At 33.6% G+C, this 22,788-nt stretch overlaps 2 protein-coding genes across 2 annotated transcripts; both read right to left on the bottom strand.

Moving 5' to 3' along the window:
* Positions 1-4,955: 4,955 nt before the first annotated feature.
* LOC131655131 (probable helicase MAGATAMA 3) lies at positions 4,956-10,130 on the bottom strand. Its single transcript, XM_058925035.1, has 20 exons — positions 10,044-10,130; positions 9,837-9,972; positions 9,587-9,720; positions 9,295-9,447; positions 8,894-9,085; positions 8,682-8,717; positions 8,457-8,542; positions 8,172-8,222; positions 7,732-7,843; positions 7,556-7,661; positions 7,330-7,427; positions 7,082-7,195; positions 6,904-6,996; positions 6,580-6,633; positions 6,379-6,437; positions 6,194-6,278; positions 5,691-6,059; positions 5,471-5,593; positions 5,291-5,377; positions 4,956-5,204 (listed from the first exon to the last, which is right to left on the bottom strand). Exons 1-20 carry the CDS (start codon positions 10,128-10,130, stop codon positions 4,989-4,991), a joined length of 2,391 nt encoding a protein of 796 aa, XP_058781018.1. The 3' UTR covers positions 4,956-4,988.
* Positions 10,131-18,605: 8,475 nt separating this feature from the next.
* On the bottom strand, positions 18,606-22,532 carry LOC131660039 (uncharacterized). The gene is made up of 6 exons (XM_058929157.1): positions 22,256-22,532; positions 20,945-21,072; positions 20,439-20,542; positions 20,208-20,295; positions 19,932-19,993; positions 18,606-19,114 (listed from the first exon to the last, which is right to left on the bottom strand). Exons 1-6 carry the CDS (start codon positions 22,366-22,368, stop codon positions 18,962-18,964), a joined length of 648 nt encoding a protein of 215 aa, XP_058785140.1. The 5' UTR covers positions 22,369-22,532; the 3' UTR covers positions 18,606-18,961.
* Positions 22,533-22,788: the final 256 nt, after the last annotated feature.

Here is a 22,788-nt window from a genome sequence, read left to right as displayed (position 1 = left end):
CTTGTGTGTGGTGCATGTGGAGATACAGGAACAATAAAGTGTTCCGAAACGAGGAAACTCAAATGGAAAAAATGGAAAGAGGTGAAGATTCTGGCGTGGAGATGACTTAGATTAAAATCTAATTATATCGCTGATGACATAGTCGCGTGGTGCAAGAATCCTAAGGCATGTTTTGGCATCTTTGTTGATTGAGAATATGGGTGTGTGTAGAGGTGGTGTGGTTTCTGTTAAGGTGCGAGGTGCTCATAGTTTCAGGCGTCGATATTACTTCATCAGCTATATTTTTGGCAAGGCAGTTTATGGTGCTCTACAAGGTTCATTGACTCTTCAAATATACTGCTTTCAGTTAAGGAGTTTTCTTGGAGTTATCGTTCTTTTGGCAGGTGTTAGTTTCCTGCGTGATAATACTTATATTAGGATATATATGTTGGTTTTAGGGAGTTGAACTGATGTATTTTTGGCAGTTGGTATGCCATTGGCGTGTATGTTGTACTGTCTTTTTTTGGCATCTATTATGCCTAGCATTAATGTTATTGTTATTTGCATTTTAAAAAAAACATGGGTGATCTAGCATTATGACAACAAACTCACTATTACATTTGTCATAATAAAATTAATTCGGGTGTGACGCTTTACAGCTACATTAAAATGCATGGACGGCTAGCAACTGCCAAAGAATATTATTATACAGGAAAAATGGTAAATGTAACAAAGCTAAAGCCAAAAATCATGTGGTAACTATAAGCGGCTATGAAATGCATGCTCGCAACGAGAAAATGCTAAAAGTTACAGTTTTCCATGAACCTTTCCATTTCAACTGATGTCGGAGGCTATGCATTTCAATTTTATTCGAAATGTGTCTTCTTTGGAAGTTGGGGAAAAGATCTCAATCATGGTATGACTATACTTATGTATGGGGAAGAAAATGATGAAAAATAGTGGATTGTGAATACTTCATGGGCAAACGACTGGGTGAATCGAGTTATGTTAGGATGAAGTGTGATATTAAGGATAAAGATATAGCCTATGACATTGTCATGGATGTTACCTACCTTATTAAGCATTAAGCAACATGCTAGAAAAAATGAAAGTTGCAGGATTTGGCTTTTAATTGAAGTCCCACATCTTCTTTTATTACACTTAATTACCTACACATTAATAAAACTATTTTTTTAATTTGCATTAAAATTATTAATTTGTTTGTAAAAAATATTAAATAGTAAAATATTTTAGTCGTCACTTTATTAAAAATAAATTTTAATCCTAATCATCATTGTCACATATACAAAAGTGGAGGGGAACCAACAAAATCTCAAGAAATGTTTTTAAAAAATGGTCTTCACCACCATTATCTGATCCACTAGACCGACTAATCTGGTTCGGGGGTCAGTTCTGGTATCAAATGGTTTTAGCTCTCTCCGGGTCGCAATTGCGTGAGATAAAACGGTGGTCCTCCCTACCAAGTCCAACGTCAATCACCATTGGACCAACTAACGATTGTTCAAGAAAAGTAAAATTGAAGTACCAAAAAGTTGGGTTTTAAAATAAGAGGATAAAAAGTTTAAAAACACCTAAATATAGGAACAAAAAATGCATTAATGCACCACAATAGTTCTCGTCTTAACTATACTTCTTAACACATGCATGTAATTATAACTCATATAATTATATAACGCATTTCAAATATTATTAATTTATTCATAATATTTAACATATCACTTTAACTCGTAAAACTCACAAAACATCAACCGCACACGAAAACAACTTGAAAAACTGAATCGACAACTCATAACTAGTCAACACCGACCACGACAGTCAACCCATCACAGGGATGACGATCGTCACCCTACCTGTCACACCCCCCCCGAACCCGTCGTCCAGCCGATGACCAGGAGAAAAACCTTCATTGGGGATCATGACGGCTAACCCGACACCCAGCTGACCGATGTGCAGAAAACCAAAATTGTGATTTCTGCCATTAGAGTCATCCCAAAGCTCCATTTCACTCCCCAGCCACACAAATAACACAGAAGACATCACATATATTTTATACCATGATTAATACAATAATCATCCACTGTTTAATCACCTAATTCATCAAATTATCATAAATCATAAAATATGTTCTTCATACCAAAACTTATGAACATAAACAAAACATCCAGATTTACACATCCAAATCATGCACAAAATTTATCAATAAAATAGAGCACGAATTTCATATGGATTGGCACAATTGGGAGAAGGTTTTGTACAAACCTTCACCATAACCACAACAACAAAACAATGGAGAAAAACAAGGAAGAGGGTGAGGATCCCTCTCTACCCTTCATGCATATTACAACGTAATTCCCCACTTGCCACAATTGTAGTGCAAAATCCAAGCTTTTGGCTATGGTGCTCTCCAACTTTGGCTCTTCTAAGTTTTCCACTCCTTTCCTCTTTTCCACTTTTCTAACTCTTTCACAATCTGTTCACACTTCCTTCTCCCACCACTCTTACCTATTTATTTAACTTGATATTTATTTTAATTACACTAATTTCCACGCTTTCCCTCAACTTATGATTTTCTCCTTTTACCCCACTAATTTCATTAAAATGTTATTTTCCACCTTATATCTCACTATTCTTCATTTTATCCTTATTTCTATTATTTTAATTAATAAAAATTAACAATGGTTCTAATAATCCCAATAAATACCAAATAATTCACATAAACCACACACACTACCTTCAACAACCCGATCTCTTTACCTCTCAAGTGTTTCACCTTTCAATCATTAATTCCTAATGACGACGCCTCCACAGTCAAGTTATTCCTCACTTGCACATTGGGGTGGAAATAGGCCAGACCGATAACAGAGGCCTACAGGCTATCCTACATAGGCTTAGGTCAGGACACACATTTTTTTAAATAGAAAAGGCCTAGGATTTTTTATAAGCCTATTTAGTTAAAAAACCTAGACCTCGGACCCCAAAAAAAGTCTTTTAAGTCTATTAGGTCGGCCTATTTAAATAGATATGAAAAAAATTATTATCATTATGTTATGTTTAGTACTTTGAATTAAAATACATAAATAAAACTTGGTTATCTTGAAGAACATATGAAAATAAGATGAAAACACCTGATGAACATTGTTTTCATAAGTTCTCTTAAACAAATAGTCTCATAGAACTTATGCTAATAGGTAAGTTAAAATAAGTCAATGCAAACAAATTTTTAGTCTCTTGATCTTTTAGTTAGTTAGTCTATTTAAACATTATTTTAATTGCTTATTTAGACATGTCTAAAATAAATAAGCTTTTATGTAGGCTAACAGGCTAACCAGGCCTTCGAAAAGATCAAACTAAAGCCTAAAAATAAGCCTATGACAAGCTACAGGCCATGCTTAGACTTCAATTTTTTTAACAGGCCAGACCGAGGCTTGGCAAAGCCTTACTCGGCCCAACCTATTTCCACCCCTACTTGCACATCATCTATTTGAATCGCAAGAGACATATCAGGAATATACTTATGTAGTTGAGACACATGAAACACACTATAAAGATTTGAAAGAGACGGTGGTAAAACAACTCTATATGTTACTTCTCCTACTTTCTTCGGAATCTAATAAGGACCAATGAAACTAGATGTGAGCTTTCGAGAGTTCAACATGCGACAAACACTAGTCACAGGGGTGACTCTCAAGAACACATGACCTCCCTCTCGAAATTCAAGTGCTTTCATCTGCTTATCATGATAACTCGTATGTCTGCTTTGTGATGTCTTCATCTTCTCTTGAATCATCTTAATCTTCTCAGTAGTTCGTTGAACAATCTTTGGTCCAAGAACAACACTTTCACCAGAATCATACCAACTCAAAGGATTCATACACCTTCTACTATACCAAGTCTTAAATGGTGTCATTCCAATACTATAATGGAAACTGTTGTTATAGATAAACTCAATCATCAACAAGTAATTGTCCCAAATACGTCCCTACTCCAAAACACAAACTCTCAACAAATCCTCGAAAGATTGGATAATCTTCTTTGTCTGACCATCCGTCTACGGATGGTAGGCAGAACTCAACTTTAACTTAGTTCCCAAGGCTTCCTACAAACTCTCCAGCCTCGGATTTCTATCTGAAACAATACTCTAAGAATTTCCATGCAACTTAACTTGACTATTTGTTCAATATAAACCTTATCTATCTTCTGCAAAGGGTAACTAATCTTTATTGAAATTAAATGGGCCGACTTAGTCAATTAATCCACAACAACCCAAATCGAATAACTTCTTCTAGGAGTCATAGGAAAACTCGTCACAAAATCCATTAAAATGATATCCTACTTTCACTCAGGAATACTCAGCGGCTACATCAATCCAGACAACTCCTCATGCTCGACCTTTGACTTTTGACAAGTCAAATAAGAATACACAAACTCCGCAACATCTTTCTTCATACATGGCCACCAAAACATCTTCCTAAGATCTTGATACATTTTAGTAGCTCCGTGATAAGTACTCAAACTAATGTTGTGACCTTTGTCAAGAATTATCTTCTTAAGTTCTGGCGGATCCGACACACAAACTCACCACTACCTACCAGATATTTTAAATATTAAAAAAATTTGGTATGTATCAAATTTTTTAAAATATCTGATACGCAATATAGGTTATCAGGGTTTTTTTTAATTCGGTATACGTGCACCAGATATTTAAAAAAAACGGTATTCTCAAAGGTAAAACCATGTTGAAAAAAGGTATTCTCAAAGGTAAAACCATGTATCCACAATGCCAAATCCATAAACATCTTTTCACAAAGAACACTCAAGTAAGTGGTCAAGAATGAGAGCAAGTTTTATTTTTCTTTTTTGAATCAAATGTGACATGTTAACATCATTGATCGGAGTTTCTAATCTAGTTAACAATTTACCTTAGTCCTAGTAAATTTCATAAATAGAACCTCATCTATACAAAATTCAAATATCTAAAACTACTAATCCTAATCATCATCTCCTCCATAACCCATGTCAGCATCAGCATCAGCATCTCCATAATCATTGTCCTCAGGTTGCATTTGATCAATCTGTTGTGCATAGTTGTCAATTGGATGATCATTGTTTACTACATCATCTATCGCCTGAGGCGGTTTATCCGTCCGTGCTTTCATGGACGCAAGATTTCCATCACTTAAGAATGAGCTATATGGTTTAGACACCTGCATAAATATGGCTCAATTAAAATTTTTATTGCATTGCTGTTAGCATGTTGGAAGACACGAAAATGACTTTTCAGAAAACTTACTTTGAATAAACAGTTCCTTTTCTCAGCACTTTCCACAAGCTTGTTCCATGGTACACTCCTCCTCAGTGTTGAGCCAGACCCAACCACCTACAATAAAACAACAAAAATGCATCCCGTCATGGCTAAGGCAACGTGTGAAATTGTTGAAAGAATCGCGTTAGCCCCGAAATGATACAGTACCAACACCGCAGACTTTGCTCTAGTGATCCCAACATTCATTCGTCGGATGTCTTCCAGAAACCCTATACCTCTTTCTTTGCTTGCTCTGACACATGAAAATATGGCGACATCCTTTTCACGGCCCTGAAAAGAAATGAGAGTACGCTTCAGTCCCAAATCATGTAACTGTAAGAAGGACATTAGAGAAGGATACCATATAATTAACATTAAGCAATTTTACCTGGCAACCATCAACGGTACATATATCCACTACTTTCTCTGCTGACACACCAAAAGTCTCTTCAAAACGTTGTTGGAAGAGCTTGACTTGTTGACTGTAGGGTGATATAATTGCAACTTGGTTGCCTGACTTGAGTCCCGGATAAAGCGTTACCAATTTTTGATACAAGAGTAGGACAAAATCAATTTCCGCAACATTTATCCACGAACCACTCCCAGTGAGCATAGCTTCTTCTCCCTCGTGTATGTCAAAGAAGGAGAATGGGCCAAAGCAGCGGTACTCGTGCCAGTCACGTACTGTCTGTAATTTGACGCCATCCCCATCTTCCAAAGAGTTTTCATAAAACTCCTCTGACGGAAAGCTTCTAATCTGTTTAATCATAATGTAATAAAAATTTGAGCCTTAGACATCAAGGCAAAATCAAAATACTTCGCTCCGACAATGGGAGAATGCACATTAGGTCTTTAGAATTTTGCAGAAGTTTGCTAAACATAAGCACCAACCTCAGGATGCATTCGATATTGTGTCTTCAGCATTTTAATAGGATAACCAGCCTGCTTCAGTCTTTCAAATAAGCTTGTGCCATATCTGAAGTTCATGAAACATAAAAGACACCAAATTAAGGTCTTTAGAAAAGATTGGGCTAATGTATCAAATCAATACAACTATCCCCGACATAATTGCTTACCCATGATTCTTGGCAATGTCTGAAATTACAGTTGCTGGAAGTTGAGCTGGATCACCAACCTAAGAAAGTAGCAAGAAAAACTAACAATGGTAAGAACATTTGCCAAAAATGGTTTTCAAAGTGTTCATTTACAAGGTTCAGTTATAATTCTTGCTCAATAGTGCAGAGTTCTATAATGAAAGGAGGAGCAATTGAAAATACCAGAAATACTTTTTTGCACTTATTGGCCAAGGGAACAAGAGTTGCAGGTTCCACCTGTTTAGAAGAAGTAACTTGTCATGCAAAAAGATAAAGTAAATCAAAAGAAGCAACATTGGTTATCCTTTCATATTGACAATCACGAATCTATTCATTACTGATAGTAACAACTCAACAAAATAACCAGGAACCATAAACAAGCAAGCGTATTATATCCTATCATTTTCTTTGTTTATCTTTTAATTCAACATGGTGTCAAATTAGTTCATATTCAAAACAATCTAACAGGTGATTCAACAACTAAACTGAAGAAGATTTCGCTCTTACTGCTTGTGCGGCTTCATCTATAATCACTACGTCAAAGTTCCGACTTAGTTTACTGAAAATATGTGAACCACTAAAGCTGAGGGTGGAAAAGACCTGCCAAGATCAAAGAAAATAATGAGAAAATCACATTTCTTTTATCGTTATCTTTTGAATTCAACTTAAACTTTTAAAAACATACAATTGTAGCCTCATCCAAAATTGCAGCCCTGATACTCTCTTCATTGCTTCCTGCAGAAGCATTACTCTGCTTATCAGTGGATGATTTGTCGGCACTAGCGCGTTTTTTTTTCACCTGCAAGTCAAATTTTAAACATCAAAGTTTGGCCCCATTTAAACAAAGTAGTGGTGCAGAAGACTAAATAATAATAGCAAAAGTGGCATAGCTAATTTAAGATATATTTGGTCTAATCTGATTCATCAACTTACAAGTTCGTCCAAGGAAACAGCCTTGATAGAATGGTGTGCTCTGAGACCAATCCTAACAATTTTCGGGCAATAAGCTCGGTCATTTTCATCGTGGATACCTATGAACAATAATTGAAAACTAAATATATAATCATAATAAATATGCATATACTGGAAACAGAACTTAATAGAGGCTTTTGTTGCTTCATATAAAAAGACAACAAGAAAGGCAAGTGACACTTCATACCTCCACTGAGAACCCGCAACACAATCTCATCAAGAGCAGAATTTGATGGGGCACATACTAGAACTCTTACACGATACTTACGAGTTGAAGTAATAGCTTCAGGTTTCTGATCAAACTCATGATAATTAGACATTATTATGTAAAACCAAGAAACTTAACTGATGAAAAATACTTACTAAATCATTTCCAGTAGTTGGGAAAAAACCATCATCGCCGTCTTTTGGCATCAGACTGTCCCTTGGATTAATGCTATGTAACCATGGAGACGCCAATCTACAATGTCTACGTCTGCCAAGAGAAAATACAGTAGAAAAATTGTTAGAAAACCTTTTGAAAGATAAAATATAGGTGTTGATATTTACATTAAATAGTTTATTATGTAAATATAAGAATAGCATATTCTCTTGTGTTCTAGCACATTCTATTGTAATTATTGTTATAGAACGTGCATCGATTTGGTTCTTGGCCTATATAATGAAACCTCCATAGTGTAGTTACACACACGATTTTAAGAACAATGCATTCTGAAATTAAAATCACACGAGAAAACCAAAATCCATGAAAGCTAAGTTTTCTTAAGTAAATAAAGTGCGGATAGTATCAAAACAAAACTTACTTCTCCTCAATAGGTAATTGCAGCCCTTGCTTTAGCTCGTAGGTCCCACTCCTAAAAGTAAATAGAAATAAATATATAACATAAAGAAATATAAGGCAAAGATGTGAGCATATAACACTAATGTACATAAGGCATGCTTTATAGAGGAGAAAACCGCTTCGAATTTTCACCTCTACTAGAAATGCTCTTAAGATAACATCTAGCTCAAGACAAGATAACAATAGAAGCCAGAAGCATAATTATTAGTCGTAAAAGACTAAAGAAATATATAGATAGTATACTTACTTTGAATCTGCTCTTGTTGGAGTTGCATGTAAAATGGTACTCAGAATCCCAAGTATGGTCTGAGTCTTCCCAGTACCCGGAGGCCCCTAAAACGAGTTGGTTAGATTCAGTTATTAGTTTTTTGAAAATGGTGACTTTGATAAATGAAGACGGAAGCTTTACAAATATCATACAAAAATATTAAAAGAATTTCACTGCAGAAGCAAGGTACACACACAGACAAACCTGTATCAGGACAAAGGCTTTTGATGATAAACCAGCCTGCAACCGGAAAATAAAAAGTTACTGTGGAATAAATAAACGGTACATGAGCTTTATAAGAAATCTACACTGCAAGAAATGCCTTGCTTTGAAACAAATATAAAGTTACTAACAATGACACAAAGGAACAACTCTGCATTGCTTTGATGCATTCAACTTCTAGAGTAAAAACTTACTGTTATCGCCTGACGTTGATATTGATTGAAACTACCTTCAACATACTCCTTCAAAGCTGATGGAATTTTCCATCCCTCGGTTTCTGTACCAAAATCCTCTCCAGCGGCATTTAATATTAAATCCTTGAAAGGGAGAATGCTTATCGTTTTTATAGCCACATACTCGCGAGCAATGGTAGATAAATTGCACACCTACAAAATCATAAGATTCTTTTCTGATAAGAAAACAATAATTAAAACTCAGGAACATTTTATAAACTGATAACACATCTAATGAGGGACTTTTAACACACTCCTTTCACATCCAACATGGACATCTGGAGCGGACCGTGACTCAAGTACCAATTTTGAAACAATCAAATATTGAGTACAAATACAATACTTCATCCAAAGCAAGTTACCTTCATAAAATACAATTGCCTCCCTGTCTCACATATATAAGACCGTAACAATTCTCTAGTTAGATAGAGTCTGACTCGAACAAGTATTGCTTCAGGAAATTTCCGCACGTTTTCCACCAAAGCAAATGTGTGTGTAGTTTCGCCACTCACATACTTCCCAGCATTTATTATTGACAGGAAAATTGAGAAAAAAATGTCAGTTTGAGTTAGTGAAAATTTCGAACATCCAAAAGACAACATATGACTACAGGAGTGCATAGTCCAAAAACACGCGGTCTTCGACCATTAGTACCTTTTTATTGGAAATCAATAACAGATCATTCTGTGGTATTGATTCTCCCTCTTCCAATTCACAAGGAAATTCTAGAAAATGAAAGTCATCGGACTCGGAGTAGCTTTTTACCACCCCAAACTTCCATTCAGCCCCTGCAACCAACAAAAATTTTTAAAAAAAAAAAAATCCTAGAAAAAGCATTACTTGTGCTACAAGCTACAAATAATCCAAACAGTTAAAATAGTATGCAGCAGTAGAAGAAAAATACCCTCTTGTTGTTCCTCTAGGCCTCTGTTAATTTGAGATTTAGCCTCTTCAAAAATGAGAGGCTCATAGGTAGAAATATAATCATCCACATCTTTGTATTTATCTTTCACCTTCACAAGTTTCGGAGTTTTTCCATTCTGAAAAACAGAAATATGAAAGATGAAATTGAGAGGGAAAAATTGAAAAGAAAAAATGAAAAAATAATTACCTTGGTAAGAAGAGTAATGCAATTCCAACTGAGAATAATCCGGTAGAAACGAAGGATTACAGATTCTTCTTGAAGTGATAGGGCCATGAGAATGAGAAGAAAGAGAGAATGTGAACCCTAGTTAGAAGCAACTTAACAACCACTACCTGTAACCGCCGACCGCTTGCAATGCAAGGAAGCGATAGCACCACTGTGGAGAGTGGAACTGGCGGTTTCTCCACACACAAAAATTAGGGTTCAAGTGTTTAGTTTTTGGCTTTTATAAGTTATAACTGTAAGCTGGTTTAGCGTAGTGGTTGAGTGTTTTGTTTTGAAACTGTGGACGTGGGTTCGATCATGAATCATGCAAAATTGTAATTACATTTTAATATTTAATAAAAAAGCCAAAAAACCAAAATTTAATAGTGCATTTGATTCTTAAAATAAGAAGTATTAGACAATACTGGACAAGACAACTTTTATACTTTGTTTGTTTGATGATTAATGCATTAGATAATATTTTTTCTCGATTTTGTTTGATATTTTTGTTGATTAAATAGGTGAAGTACATATAAATTAGTGGTGGAGTAATTAATATTAAATACTAATTAATATTAATATATTAATATTTGTTGAAAAGAGAGAAGAAAATAATGTGCTTAAAAATTGTTTAGGCGGAATTTAACTTAAAATTTGGCGCTTAAATGTGTATTCTATTTTAATATATTAAAGATGTTGATACACCGGACAAGATGATATAATTTTTGCTATAATATTATTTATTGATATATAAAAGATTAATATTTATGAATAAAAAAGATGAAGAGATAAATTTTTTTACTCTACTTTGTTTAATATATTCATGTAGTTGACAAAATAATATAATTTTTACTATAATATCTTTTATTGATATATAAATTATTGATATTTATGAACCAAAATATTAAATAATGAGAAGAGAAGGAAAATGATGAATACATGTTTTTTTTTCTCTACTTTGTTTGATATGTCGGTGAATTGAATAAAAATAATATAATTTTTATTATAATATTCTTAATAGATATATAAATATAAATATTATACTTATAAATTAAAATATTAAATAATGAGAAAGAGACAGTCAAATGGTATTTTAATTTATTTATTTTTTGATAATTTGTGCTTGGGACAAAAAGTTGTCTTATGATTTTATGGGAGACAAGAATTTATGATTTTGTCTAGTTTTTTGCCATAAATTTTGTCCAATATCATGATTAGTTTATGCATCAAACATGATACAAAAAAAATGTCATGTCCAGTATCTCATTTTTTTAACAAATCAAACGCACCATAAGACTTCAGAATTTAAGGTTCTGAAAGGTTCAAAAGTTAAGACTAAGATCAATTCGAGATTTAAAAATTTTAATCCGAAAGTCTTGAATGATCACAAGCCTTGCTACAAAACTAAGGTACAAAATAAGAAGAAATCGGTCAGAACTAATCGAAAAGGACCTATAAGATTATGGGTTAATCAATCAATGGGAATAAATATGAATTAATCATTCTTGATGACTATAGCACATGGACTTGGGTTAAATTCCTTAGAACTAAGGATGAATCATATGATGTGTTCAGCATCTTCTACATATAAGTACAAAATGAAAAGGAATAAAAAAATTAAAATTAAGAAGTGATCATGGAGGAGAATTTGAAAATGAGTCATTTAAATTTTTTTATGAAAAATATGAAATTCTTCATGAGTCCTCTTCTCCTAGAACTCCATAATAAAATAGAGTTGTAGAGAGAAAAAACAAATATTTATAAGAAATGGCTAGAACTATGAGCCATGAAAATAGGTTACCTAAGTACTTATGGGCACAAGATGTAAACACAACATGTTATGTTCATAATATAATATAGAGTGAAGGTCCATTTTAGTCCCTCAAAAAAACTGCAGAGGTCAGGTTAGTCCCTGAGAAAAAAAGTCTCAATTAAATCTTTTACAAAATTTAACCGAGTCATGTTAGTCCCTATACTAATATTTTTTCAAATTGATTTTTTTCTTACTTTTGAACCTAGATTGGACTGTCAGTGAAGACCCATTTTAGTCCTCACAAAAAAGGGAGAGTCCAAATTAGTCCCTGGAAAAAAAAGGTCTCAATTTAATCCCTTACAAAATTTAACTAAGTCATGTTAATCCATCTTTTAATATTTTTTTCAAACGATTTTTTTCCTATTTTTAAACTGTGACTGGACTCCTATTTTACGACTGTTGATTTGAAATTATTTTTGAAGGGATTGTATATAAATCATCGCAATACCACAATGTTCTTTTTTTTTGTTATGTTTATTATCAGGCTTATGGGTGGGTGACTACGGTTTTTTTTGTTATGTATTCTTATGTTTATTATCTGCTGCTGGGGTGATTTAGGCTAATTTCTTACTTATGTAAATAATATTTGTGGCGAAAATAATACACAAGATATGTGTTGGAAGAAGTTTGGTTTATACCATATTTCTTTAAGTTTTGATGATAACAAAGTATTTAATGAACAATTAGGTATACTAGGTAACTTAACTTCTTGTGGAAACTCAGACTCCGAAGACCATGTGCAAACGAATTTAACCTCTTACCCATGCTCAATTTCTGAAAGCAGCTCTATCTTGTCAAGTTCAGCCGCGGATTAAAAATAGAAAAAAATCATTTGAACAAAATATTAAAAGAGGGACGGACATGGCTCAGTTAAATTTTGTAAGAGATTAAATAAATATTTTTTTTATTAGGGACTAATTTGGACTCTCTTTTTTGGGAGGGACTAAAATGAGACTTCATTGGCAGTCCAGTCACGCTTCAAAAGTAAGAGAAAAAACGGTTTGAAATAAATATTAGTAGAGGGACTAATATGGCTCGGTTAAATTTTATAAGGGATTTAATAGAGACTTTTTTATTTTCAGAGACTAATCTGACCTCTACAGTTTTTGTGAGGGACTAAAATGGACCTCCAGTCTATAATATATATGAGATTCATTATGAACAAAACATCATATAAACTCTTTAGAGGAAGAAAGCAAAGAATTTCTTATTTTCATTAGTTTGGATGTACATGTTACATTTTGAACAATAAAAGGGCATCTTTTTGGGATACTCTGAACGCTTAAAGACATAGATTGTGTATAACTCTAACACCAAAATGGTTGAAGAGTCAATACACATCAAATTTGACTCTTCATTCATTTTTTAACTGTAAATTCCTTTTTCGAATTTCAATTTTGTGATGTTCATTGATATGTATTGTTGAATTTTTGAATGTAGAAGTTGTGAAGGATCTGTATGATAAAATGCTTCAGTATGTAAATGTTAAACGATCCATGCCTCCAAATGCTTTGTTGTGGTCGATGATTACGAATTGTAAACACAGTCAGGATATTAGTCTTCTCTTTGACGTTTTGCATAACCTCCGCAGATTCATTAGTTTCTATTCTTTTGTAGAATCTCTATCTGTATATTGATTCAGTTTCTTTGCTATGGTGATACTACATTCATCTTTCCATCAAGTAAACGAAGAAGAAAAGGCTTTAAGATTTGAGAGTTAATTAAATATGAGAATTACTTGATTAATTAATAATAAACTTGAATGAAATAATGAACATCAATTGTGAAGTAGTATAGTGGTAAATTGCTATTGCTTACAAGCAAGATGCCCTGGGTTCGAATCTAGACTAAAGCAAAAAAATTGGAATGTTTTTTTAATATATTATGACCTTAAAGATAAATGTTGCCAATTCACGTGCCACGCGTACAAACATGTACCACGTCAGATGCCACCCAAGGAAAAGTTGACGCCGTTACAAAAAATTGGACGGAAAAGACTAACGTGTGGACCTTTTTGAACAATTAAAGGACCACTCTGACACTTTTTAAAGATAAGGGACCAGAATGTACCTTGGGATATACTTAAGGGACCAAAAAGGGTATTTTTCCCAATAAAAAACCCTCTTTTAAAACTAAGAACATTGTCTCTACCTCCAGACCCTTAGAACTACTTCACTTTGATTTGTTTGGTCCAATCGATACTGCATCAATCAATGGAAAAAAATATGGATTAGTCATTATTGATGACTATAGCAGATGGACTTAGGTTAAATTCCTTAGAACAAATGATGAATCATATGATGTGTTAAGCATCTTCCCCATGCAAGTACAAAATGAAAATGAATAAAAAAATCTAAGAGTAAGAAGTGATCATGGAGGAGAATTTGAAAATGAGCCATTTAAAAACTTTGTGAAAAATATGGAATTCTTCATGAGTTCTCTTCTCCTAAAAATCCACAACAAAATGAATTTGTAAAGAGAAAGAACAAATCTTTACATGAAAAGGCTAGAATCCAGATCCATGAAAATAATTTACCTAAGTACTTATGGGTAGAAGCCGTAAACACAACATTTTATGTTCATAATAGAATTTATATCATACATATTCTGAACAAAACATCATATGAACTCTTCAAAGGAAAAAAGACAAGCATTTCTTATTTTCATCTGTTTGGATGTACATGTTACATTTTGAACAACAAAGTCTATCTAAAGAAATTTGATGTCAAGGCTCAAAAGGTGTCTTTTGGGGATACTTTGAACGCTCAAAGGCATGCATGATGTATAACTCTGTGACCAAAATGGTTGAAGAGTCAATAAACATCAAATTTAATGACAAAGAGCCTGACAGTAAAATGTAAGGGCTAGTTGAAAATTTTCAGAATTTCATTTATTTGAAGACCCTTCAGAATTGTTGGCTCAGGAGCTGATAAACCTTCAAAAGTTGGATGTTCATAAGTTGTTAAGTATTTAAAAGTTGGTGGTTCAGAAGCTAATCCAAGTTCTAAAGTTCATCTAGTATAAGCAAGTTCTGAAGATGCTCGTGATGGTTCGCAAGAAGCAACACGGTCCAGAAAAACCTTTAAGTACACGTCTTCTCATCTAGAAAAGCAAATCATTGGAAACATGGATAGTCCTCTGAAGACAAGATCTGCATTCATAGAATAACATAATGTGTTGAGACTTATTTCTTTTATTGAACCTACCTCCGTTGATGAAGCATTTTCTAACGATGGATGGATTGTGGCAATGCAAGAAGATCTGAACCAGTTAGAAAAGCAAATAATTGGAAACAAGGATAGTCCTCTAAAGACAAGATCTGCATTCATAGAATAACATAATATGTTGAGACTTATCTCCATGATTGAACCTACCTCCGTTGATGAAGCAGTTTCTAACGATGGATGGATTGTGGCAATGCAAGAAGATCTGAACCAGTTTCAAAGAAATGATTTTTGGCATATGGTACCCATACCCCATTAGAAGAACATCATTGGAACAAAATGGGTATTTATAAACAAGCTTAATGAGCAAGGAGAAGTGGTAAGAAATAAAGATAGCCTTGTGGCTCAAGGCTATAATCAGCAAGAAGTTATAGATTTCTCTGAAACCTTTGCATGTGTTGCAAGGCTAGAAGCAATCTATTACTTCTCTCTTATGCTATTAATCATAATATTATTTTATATCAAATGGATGTTAAAACTATATTTTTAAATGGTTTTATTTTTGAATAAATGTATGTCAAACAACCATATGGGTTTGAGGATTTAGTTCACCCGAAATATGTTTTCAAACTTAAAAAAAACTCTATGGCAATGTTTTAAAAAATCAGACCGGTCATCAAATCGGTGAGGGTATTGGGTCACTGGTTTATTGGTTCAACCATTGGGTCACTGATCGAACCACATGACTAAATCAAATTAAATCAGATAACTCGGTCCGACCGGTCGGTTCGGTCTGGTTTTTAAAACACTGCTCTATGGACTTAAATAATCTCCTAGAGCTTGATATGAGAGATTGAGTAATTTTCTGTTAGAAAATGGTTTTAAAAAAAAGGCAAGTTGACACTACATTATTCAAAAACTTCCTGAGCGATTCAATGATACAACACCTTGGATTGGAGGTTGCGATCTTGATGCCTTTTGAGTCGGTGACGTTGATCTTGAATCGGCGTTGCTAATGTCTGATACGTGGATTGAAAGGGGGATACTTGTATGATTATCACTCCAACGTCCAAGTCAAGTTAGGGTTCAAGATAATTATAGTAAGAGTAGAGATTAGAGTTATGTACTTGAAAACCCCTTTTGAAGGTATTTATGTCTTGGACTCAATGGAGCGGGCAAGATAAGTGGGATATATCTTATTAGACCTTTGACCAAAACGGAACAATAATTATTTAGTGTTTTGATCATGAAACATAGTTAGTTTTGTGAGTTTCATTAATTTCATCAGTTTCACGAGATTTCTAATACTATATGAGTAATATATGAGTAATATGATGTTTCGAAAAAAAGTTTGATATGTGTTGTAGAACCCAAAGTGAAGAGGAAAAATCCAAAAGAAACAAGTTTTTGCCCATACGCGTATCTAAGCGCATTTGTACGAGGAGCTACCGGAAGCAATATTCAAGATAATTATGTGTTGAATCTTCCTTCTTAAAAATCATTATGTAAAGTCATTTACTTTCATAATGAATTATGTTCAAGTTATGAGTAGCTAAATCTATGAATCACTTTTCTTTATTAAATTTGTAATTCTAAATTGATTTTTGTAATGACTAATTATTTTATTTTGTTATGATTTGTTTTTATCCATTCTTAATGCTTTTCGTTTTCTGATCAATTGTGAAGTGTTCTACAGTTACCTTCCATGTCGTTTAAGCTCGTTCAAAAGCGGAGCGGGGCGAGCAAACTTAGGTGTCCAAATTCAAAAGTCAAGTCTGTCATGTTTACTAACAAGTGAGCGGGTGTTAGCTAAGAATTTTCGACCAAGGCCTGAAGACTTGAAGGGCTTGAGTAAAGGCTCAACAGTGTCAGGTCGGCAAAAAGAAGGCCACATGAAGATCAACTGTCATAGAGGGAGTCGAAGGAGAATTGACCTTAGAAGAGTGGTCAGGATAGTCGAAGGATCAACAGAGGACTTAGTGAATTTTCCATCAAGATTTGAAATAGTGGAAAAAAAGTGGTAAGCAGTTGTGGGAAATGTTGGAAGGTAGCCAAGAGCAGTTTTGTATGGATAGTGACGTGGCATATTGGGATTGGTCGACCTAGAATAGCAGTTATATTTTGTTTGTCCATATAAGTACATGTTAATTTCAGTTTTAAAGGTTGCATTTTGTAACATTGTAAGAAAAGTTCAAAGTATCCTTATTCAATAGAGAAACGAACAATTTTTAACATGTATGCATGCGTCCAATTTTCAATTTAAATCAATTTATGTTTCAATCTTTACTTTTTAAAGTATTTAGTTTTACTTCGTTAAGTTTGTTTTAGTTTATCTTGTTTTCTGCACTTCATTGATTTTCTACCCAGCCCAAACACTAAAATTCAAACACCATAACCTTTCTAAACTTAACACCAAGTTATAGGATTTTGTAGCCGATCCTGCAAGTAAACTTTAACAAGAGGCTAAAGGTTGTTTGCTAGAAATTTGCTCAAACAGCGGGTTAGCGGGTCGAACCGCCAAACTTTTTCTGACAAATTAATTTACTATAATTTATTAAAAAATTAATCATTACCAAAGAGACCGACGAAAGATTTTTTTAATAACACATAATCAAACATTAAAAAAAATTAAAATGAACTTTCAATCGAGAAAATAAATAACAAAATATGAGTCAGAAATAAAAAGAAAGAAAATCACAAAAGAGTGATCTATGTTAATTGGTGTGCTAACTTATAATTTTAAAAAGATGATGTTTTGTACACAAATAAATTCTATTTTCGAGTGCTAAGTTAATAGTTTGGAACACATTATTTTATCAGTAACAAGTAAAGATCAAGATTTAATAATCTATTCTTTACTTGTCTATTTTACATAGGATATCATTTGAAATCATCATTCTTGAAAATTACATGTTTGGCTTTATCTATGATTTGCTAATACCCATAGGAATAAATTTAAAATCAAAGGTTTATTCGCTAAGTGATTAGGAATCGATAATTTAGAGAACCAGTAGTCATTAAGAATAAAGTTTAGTTGTAACAAAGTCAATTTAGAATAATAAAATGATTCAAGAGCAAACTCTTATCCCTGCCATGCTTTCCTTGTATTATTTTTTTACTTTGTTAAACACTACACAATGTCAAACCCCCTGAATACTTTTTTGTTCCACTAAGTTTAACCAAATTCTGTAATATAAGATAGTCCACCTTATCAATATTTCAAAATTTTCCGATATTACTACATTGTTAGAATTAGTATACTTTCTAAAACACCTTTCATATGAAAGTATTATAAGGATCTTTATTAAGATTAAAAAAAAAAACAAAAATTAAACCTATTTAAATTCAGCTCTTAATGTAGTGGCGCTAACTAGAGTCATGTTTGAACGTTGAAGTGTTAACATATCTACCATCGTGACTGGCGTATAACCTCTTCATCAAGACTAGCTTGTAACCTTAGAAGCAAATATTGCAACGCGTGAATGCTAATGTGCCAATTTTACAACACATGGCCTCTCACTAAATTAATACTCCACAGTTAGTATTGTTCTCTCTGCTAATACTACCTTGAATGAATACTTCGAAATTTATCACGCAGTTATCAATTCCAAGAAACAAAATTTTAAACCTGACAAGCCAAACAAGACTTGTGAAAATAGCAAGAAACATCAGTTTTGACTCGACTGTGATAACAATAAAGTAAAAACCATTGTCACAAGCAAAGTTACAAACCATGTATATTACCATCACCAGGTACGAACGAAAACCAATCGTTGCATTCTCCCCTTCCTATTTTTTCTCTCCTCCTTTATCTCTAAATCACAATTGGTACACACTACTTGGTTTCAGATTCCAGTTGGGTTATTTAATCATGGCAGTAAGTTTGACCACCAGTCATCTGTCTATAAGCCAATAATCAATGCTTACATGAAATCTTCCTCCACTTCCTGGAATGATTTGCTTCCTGATGCAATATCTTTGTTCGATGTCATATTTTCTGAGACCATCAAACCCTTGTAGCTCCTAAGCTCTGATTGTTTCTCCTTTTCGAGTCTATCCATTTCCTCGCGGCGTTTCTGCACACACAGCAGAAACAATCATTCATCAATTGGGTTCGAAGAGCAACCATTGGTCAAGCTTAGGTAGTGCATTAGGACAGGAAAATATATAAGTTATAATTTATACAACTAAGCCCCTGAAGAAAATGCAACAAGGCAACAATCATTCATCAATTGGGTTCGAAGAGCACAAATTGGTCAAGCTCTAGTACAGAGTTTGTACAATATGTTGTAAGTTTGAGTGAGTATGATGTTGTTAGTGTAAAATAGTTTTAAACTTGAATCCACTAATATGGAACTCCCCTTGTTTCAAATTAATCACTTTCTAGGATTTTCTATCCGTTTGTTCCAGCTTTTGGAAATAACCAGAATGAAAAACAAATATGAAATCAGATTATAAGGAAAAACTAGTTTCAGTAGTTTTTGACAAATAAACAAATTTTAATGCATGATAGATGAGAGAGAATCATAAAAAACTATATATACATGATTATAAAGAAACACATTAGTTTAGGCTTAGTACAAAACCTCTAAAAATAGCCTAGGTAATCTAATGTAAAAAATCACTTTTTAAACTTTAAACAAACTGACTCACGATAACATGTCATCCCATGGGTCTAAATATGTTTAACAATATCATGAGGTGTTAAACTTATTCCAAGATGTATGTGACAATGCATTATTGGATACCTGAATGCAAGTGTTCAAACTATTAGCAATGACAATACATCAAAATTAAATTATACTAATAGAATCTGCTCTGTTCTGCATAACATACTGTGCTTAAATACTTTGACTATGCATGAATTTGAAAGAAAGAAAGAAGCAGCTTCACCTTTTCCCGCAGTTGATGTTTTCTCTCAGCTCTTTCAGCTGCATTAACTGCTTCGCGCTCAGCTGCAGCACACATATCCACATACATATTAAGATCAGATGAGTCAAACCAAATTGGTAAGCATATTATGCATTAGAAACCACAAAATGACTAAATGGCTACCGGCTAGATATGATAACAGACAGAAATAGTACATAGTTACCTCCTCATCCATAAAGTTTTAATCATAAATGTTTAAAAAAAAATAAAAAAGGGCAAAGCAAACTTATCGGTCACCTTTCAAATCAGGTTTTCTTTCCACCTTGGTCTTGTTTAGCCTGTTAACAATCTCATTTATCTTCTTCTCCACTCTCACAGTCCGCACCTGAAAGGCACAGAAACCAGATAACGATAGTCTAAAAATGGAAGTTCAATCATTCATCCATCTACCCACAACAATAAAAAAAAAAGGGTAAGGCAGAAAGAACTGAAAAAGAAACAGCAAATGATTCAAGTGTAAAAGCACACCATTTTTCCATTGTGAAAACCAACTTGACCAACATCCATCGAAGCAGTTTTCTTTAAATTGGACCAGGGAGTGTAAACAACATCAACGTTGTTTACTTTATTCCCTGCCATGAATAAAGAAAAAAGTAATCACTAATAATAGCACAGAATTAGGATTTCGAAGGAAATGCATGTACTAATTAAGTAATAATTAGTTCGAACTCTACTACTCTAGTTAGAATTAGCTTCTAGTTTATATTTTATAAGAACTTCTCAATTAAATTTTTATAAATTGAATTAAATTACTATAAGCTTCAAAAGCGTTTCAGGGAGAAGTTAAATAAAAAAGCTTCAGAAACAAATTATGATAGAAAAACTAATTTCAACTTATACAAGAAGCTATAGTTCAAAAACTGGTAGTTTGTGTAAGGTAAAGCACTACACCTACACTTGAAAGGATACATAAATTTGGCTTTTACATCAATTAAACTGTTAAACCAAAGGAATAAATAATCACAATATTTAACCTTGAATTGAATTTGCTTTGACAAGCTGAGCACAATCTTCCAATAAACCTTCACTCATGTCATCAATAGTCTGACCTTTGTGCAGCCTGACATAAACATGGGCTGAAGACATCTTGTCAACATGGAACCTACACAAGACAGATTGAAGCATTAATTACAGAAGGTTCATGCTAACAAGTGTCCTAAGAGCATTGTTTAAGGAAACCGTAAAGGGAAGTTTTATCCTTTAAATACAAGTCAAACACTTATTAAAATAATAATAAATACATCACTATTTATACAAAAGTTAACTATTTTGGTTCCTCAAACAATGCCCTAAGGGCACTTATTAGCTTATCCATTACAGAAAAGCCCAAGGAGCAAAATAACAACAGCAAGAATAATAGTAACTTGATAATCCAGCATTACAGCCAACCATAAAACCAAATCAGAATATAATTCAGACATAAATTTAAACAATGAGATTTAGAAATGTGTCAGGTGGCTTGTATCATCCTGAGAGAGAAAGCCCGTTCTATATTAGAAGAGAGGTAATAGAATAAATATAACAACACAACAACAACAACAACAACAAGCCCTATAATGTTCTATCCAGCCATAATATTTTATCCAAGACCATGCTAGTATCCAAATTGTTAATCTCGATTGTTGAGATGATAACTTATTCTAAATTGAAAATATCTTGTTTTTTGTGACACGAATAAACATGGTAATGCTATAAGAGCAGAACTATTGAACCATGGTTTTAAATTCCGGTCTACAATGACAATTGCGGCGAAAATTTTGTGATGCGGTAGCCTCTGCAACGGCATCGAACCTGTGATTGTAAAACCACACGCCCAGCCACATTAGGAACCCCACGAGCCAGTTCCGTCATATTTTCTTACAGTATTTTCATCAAAACTCACAGTTTTAGAACCCAAAACTCAATTTACTTCAGAAGTAATTAAAATCTTTAACACTAATTGTTTTTCAACGTTATATTTAGAACTCCTCTCAATCGAAATTCACGCTGCAACGATGCAATCACACTTCAGCAATTTAAACCATGTATTGAACTAGAAGTCTTAATAAACCTAACTACGAGCAACAAAAACATCACCGGAGTGAAAAGTCAATTTCCAATATCCTGATTTCTAAACACACCCTAAAACGAAACGATTTTCCAACAAATTAACAACTTTTAATCTTCAAATCATACGGGAAGCAAAATAAGGTCAAACTAGTATTTCCCTCATGTGATACATACAATTTCTGAAAACGAGTTATTCACCAAATTGGGGGAAATGAGAGATTGAAATTAGGGTTTACCAAATGTCTTCGATGAAACCGTATTTGATGAGTTCTTCATTCTCGAACTTGTCAAGACCCATGAAGATGGTGTAATCGCCAGCTTCAGGGCGTGCTTTGAAGTAGAACACCATTGAGTTTGCTTAGGTTTCACGCACGCGAAGGAGGCGATGGAGAGGAGAGAGAAAGAGTGTTAGGGTTCGGAGTTTGGGATTTCAATTCCGATTTGGGGAATTGCTATCCGAATCGCTGCATAAAACATAATCACGCGCAAGTTTCCGTTTCGTCTTTTTCGAATGTCAAACACGCTTTGGGCTCTATTTGTAAATAACCTATTTTGTTGGGAACTTGTTAAGTTATAAATATTTATGCCTAATGAATTTTTTTTTTTTATATAAGCAAGGAATATAATATAACGAGTACTAGGGGTACTCGAATCCGCTTACAAAAGAAGAGCGGATATGCTCAAAACAAAGAAATAATCAACTGAAATCTACGTTAAGTAAAATAACGGATTTTTACAAAAGTCGTAGAAATTGCACTTGGAGTAAGCA

The sequence above is a fragment of the Vicia villosa genome, linkage group LG3 (genome assembly GCF_029867415.1).
Source record: "Vicia villosa cultivar HV-30 ecotype Madison, WI linkage group LG3, Vvil1.0, whole genome shotgun sequence".
Classification (NCBI taxonomy): Eukaryota; Viridiplantae; Streptophyta; class Magnoliopsida; order Fabales; family Fabaceae; genus Vicia; species Vicia villosa.
Note: the sequence above shows the minus strand (reverse complement) of the source record. Positions and strands in the feature narration are given on the sequence as shown.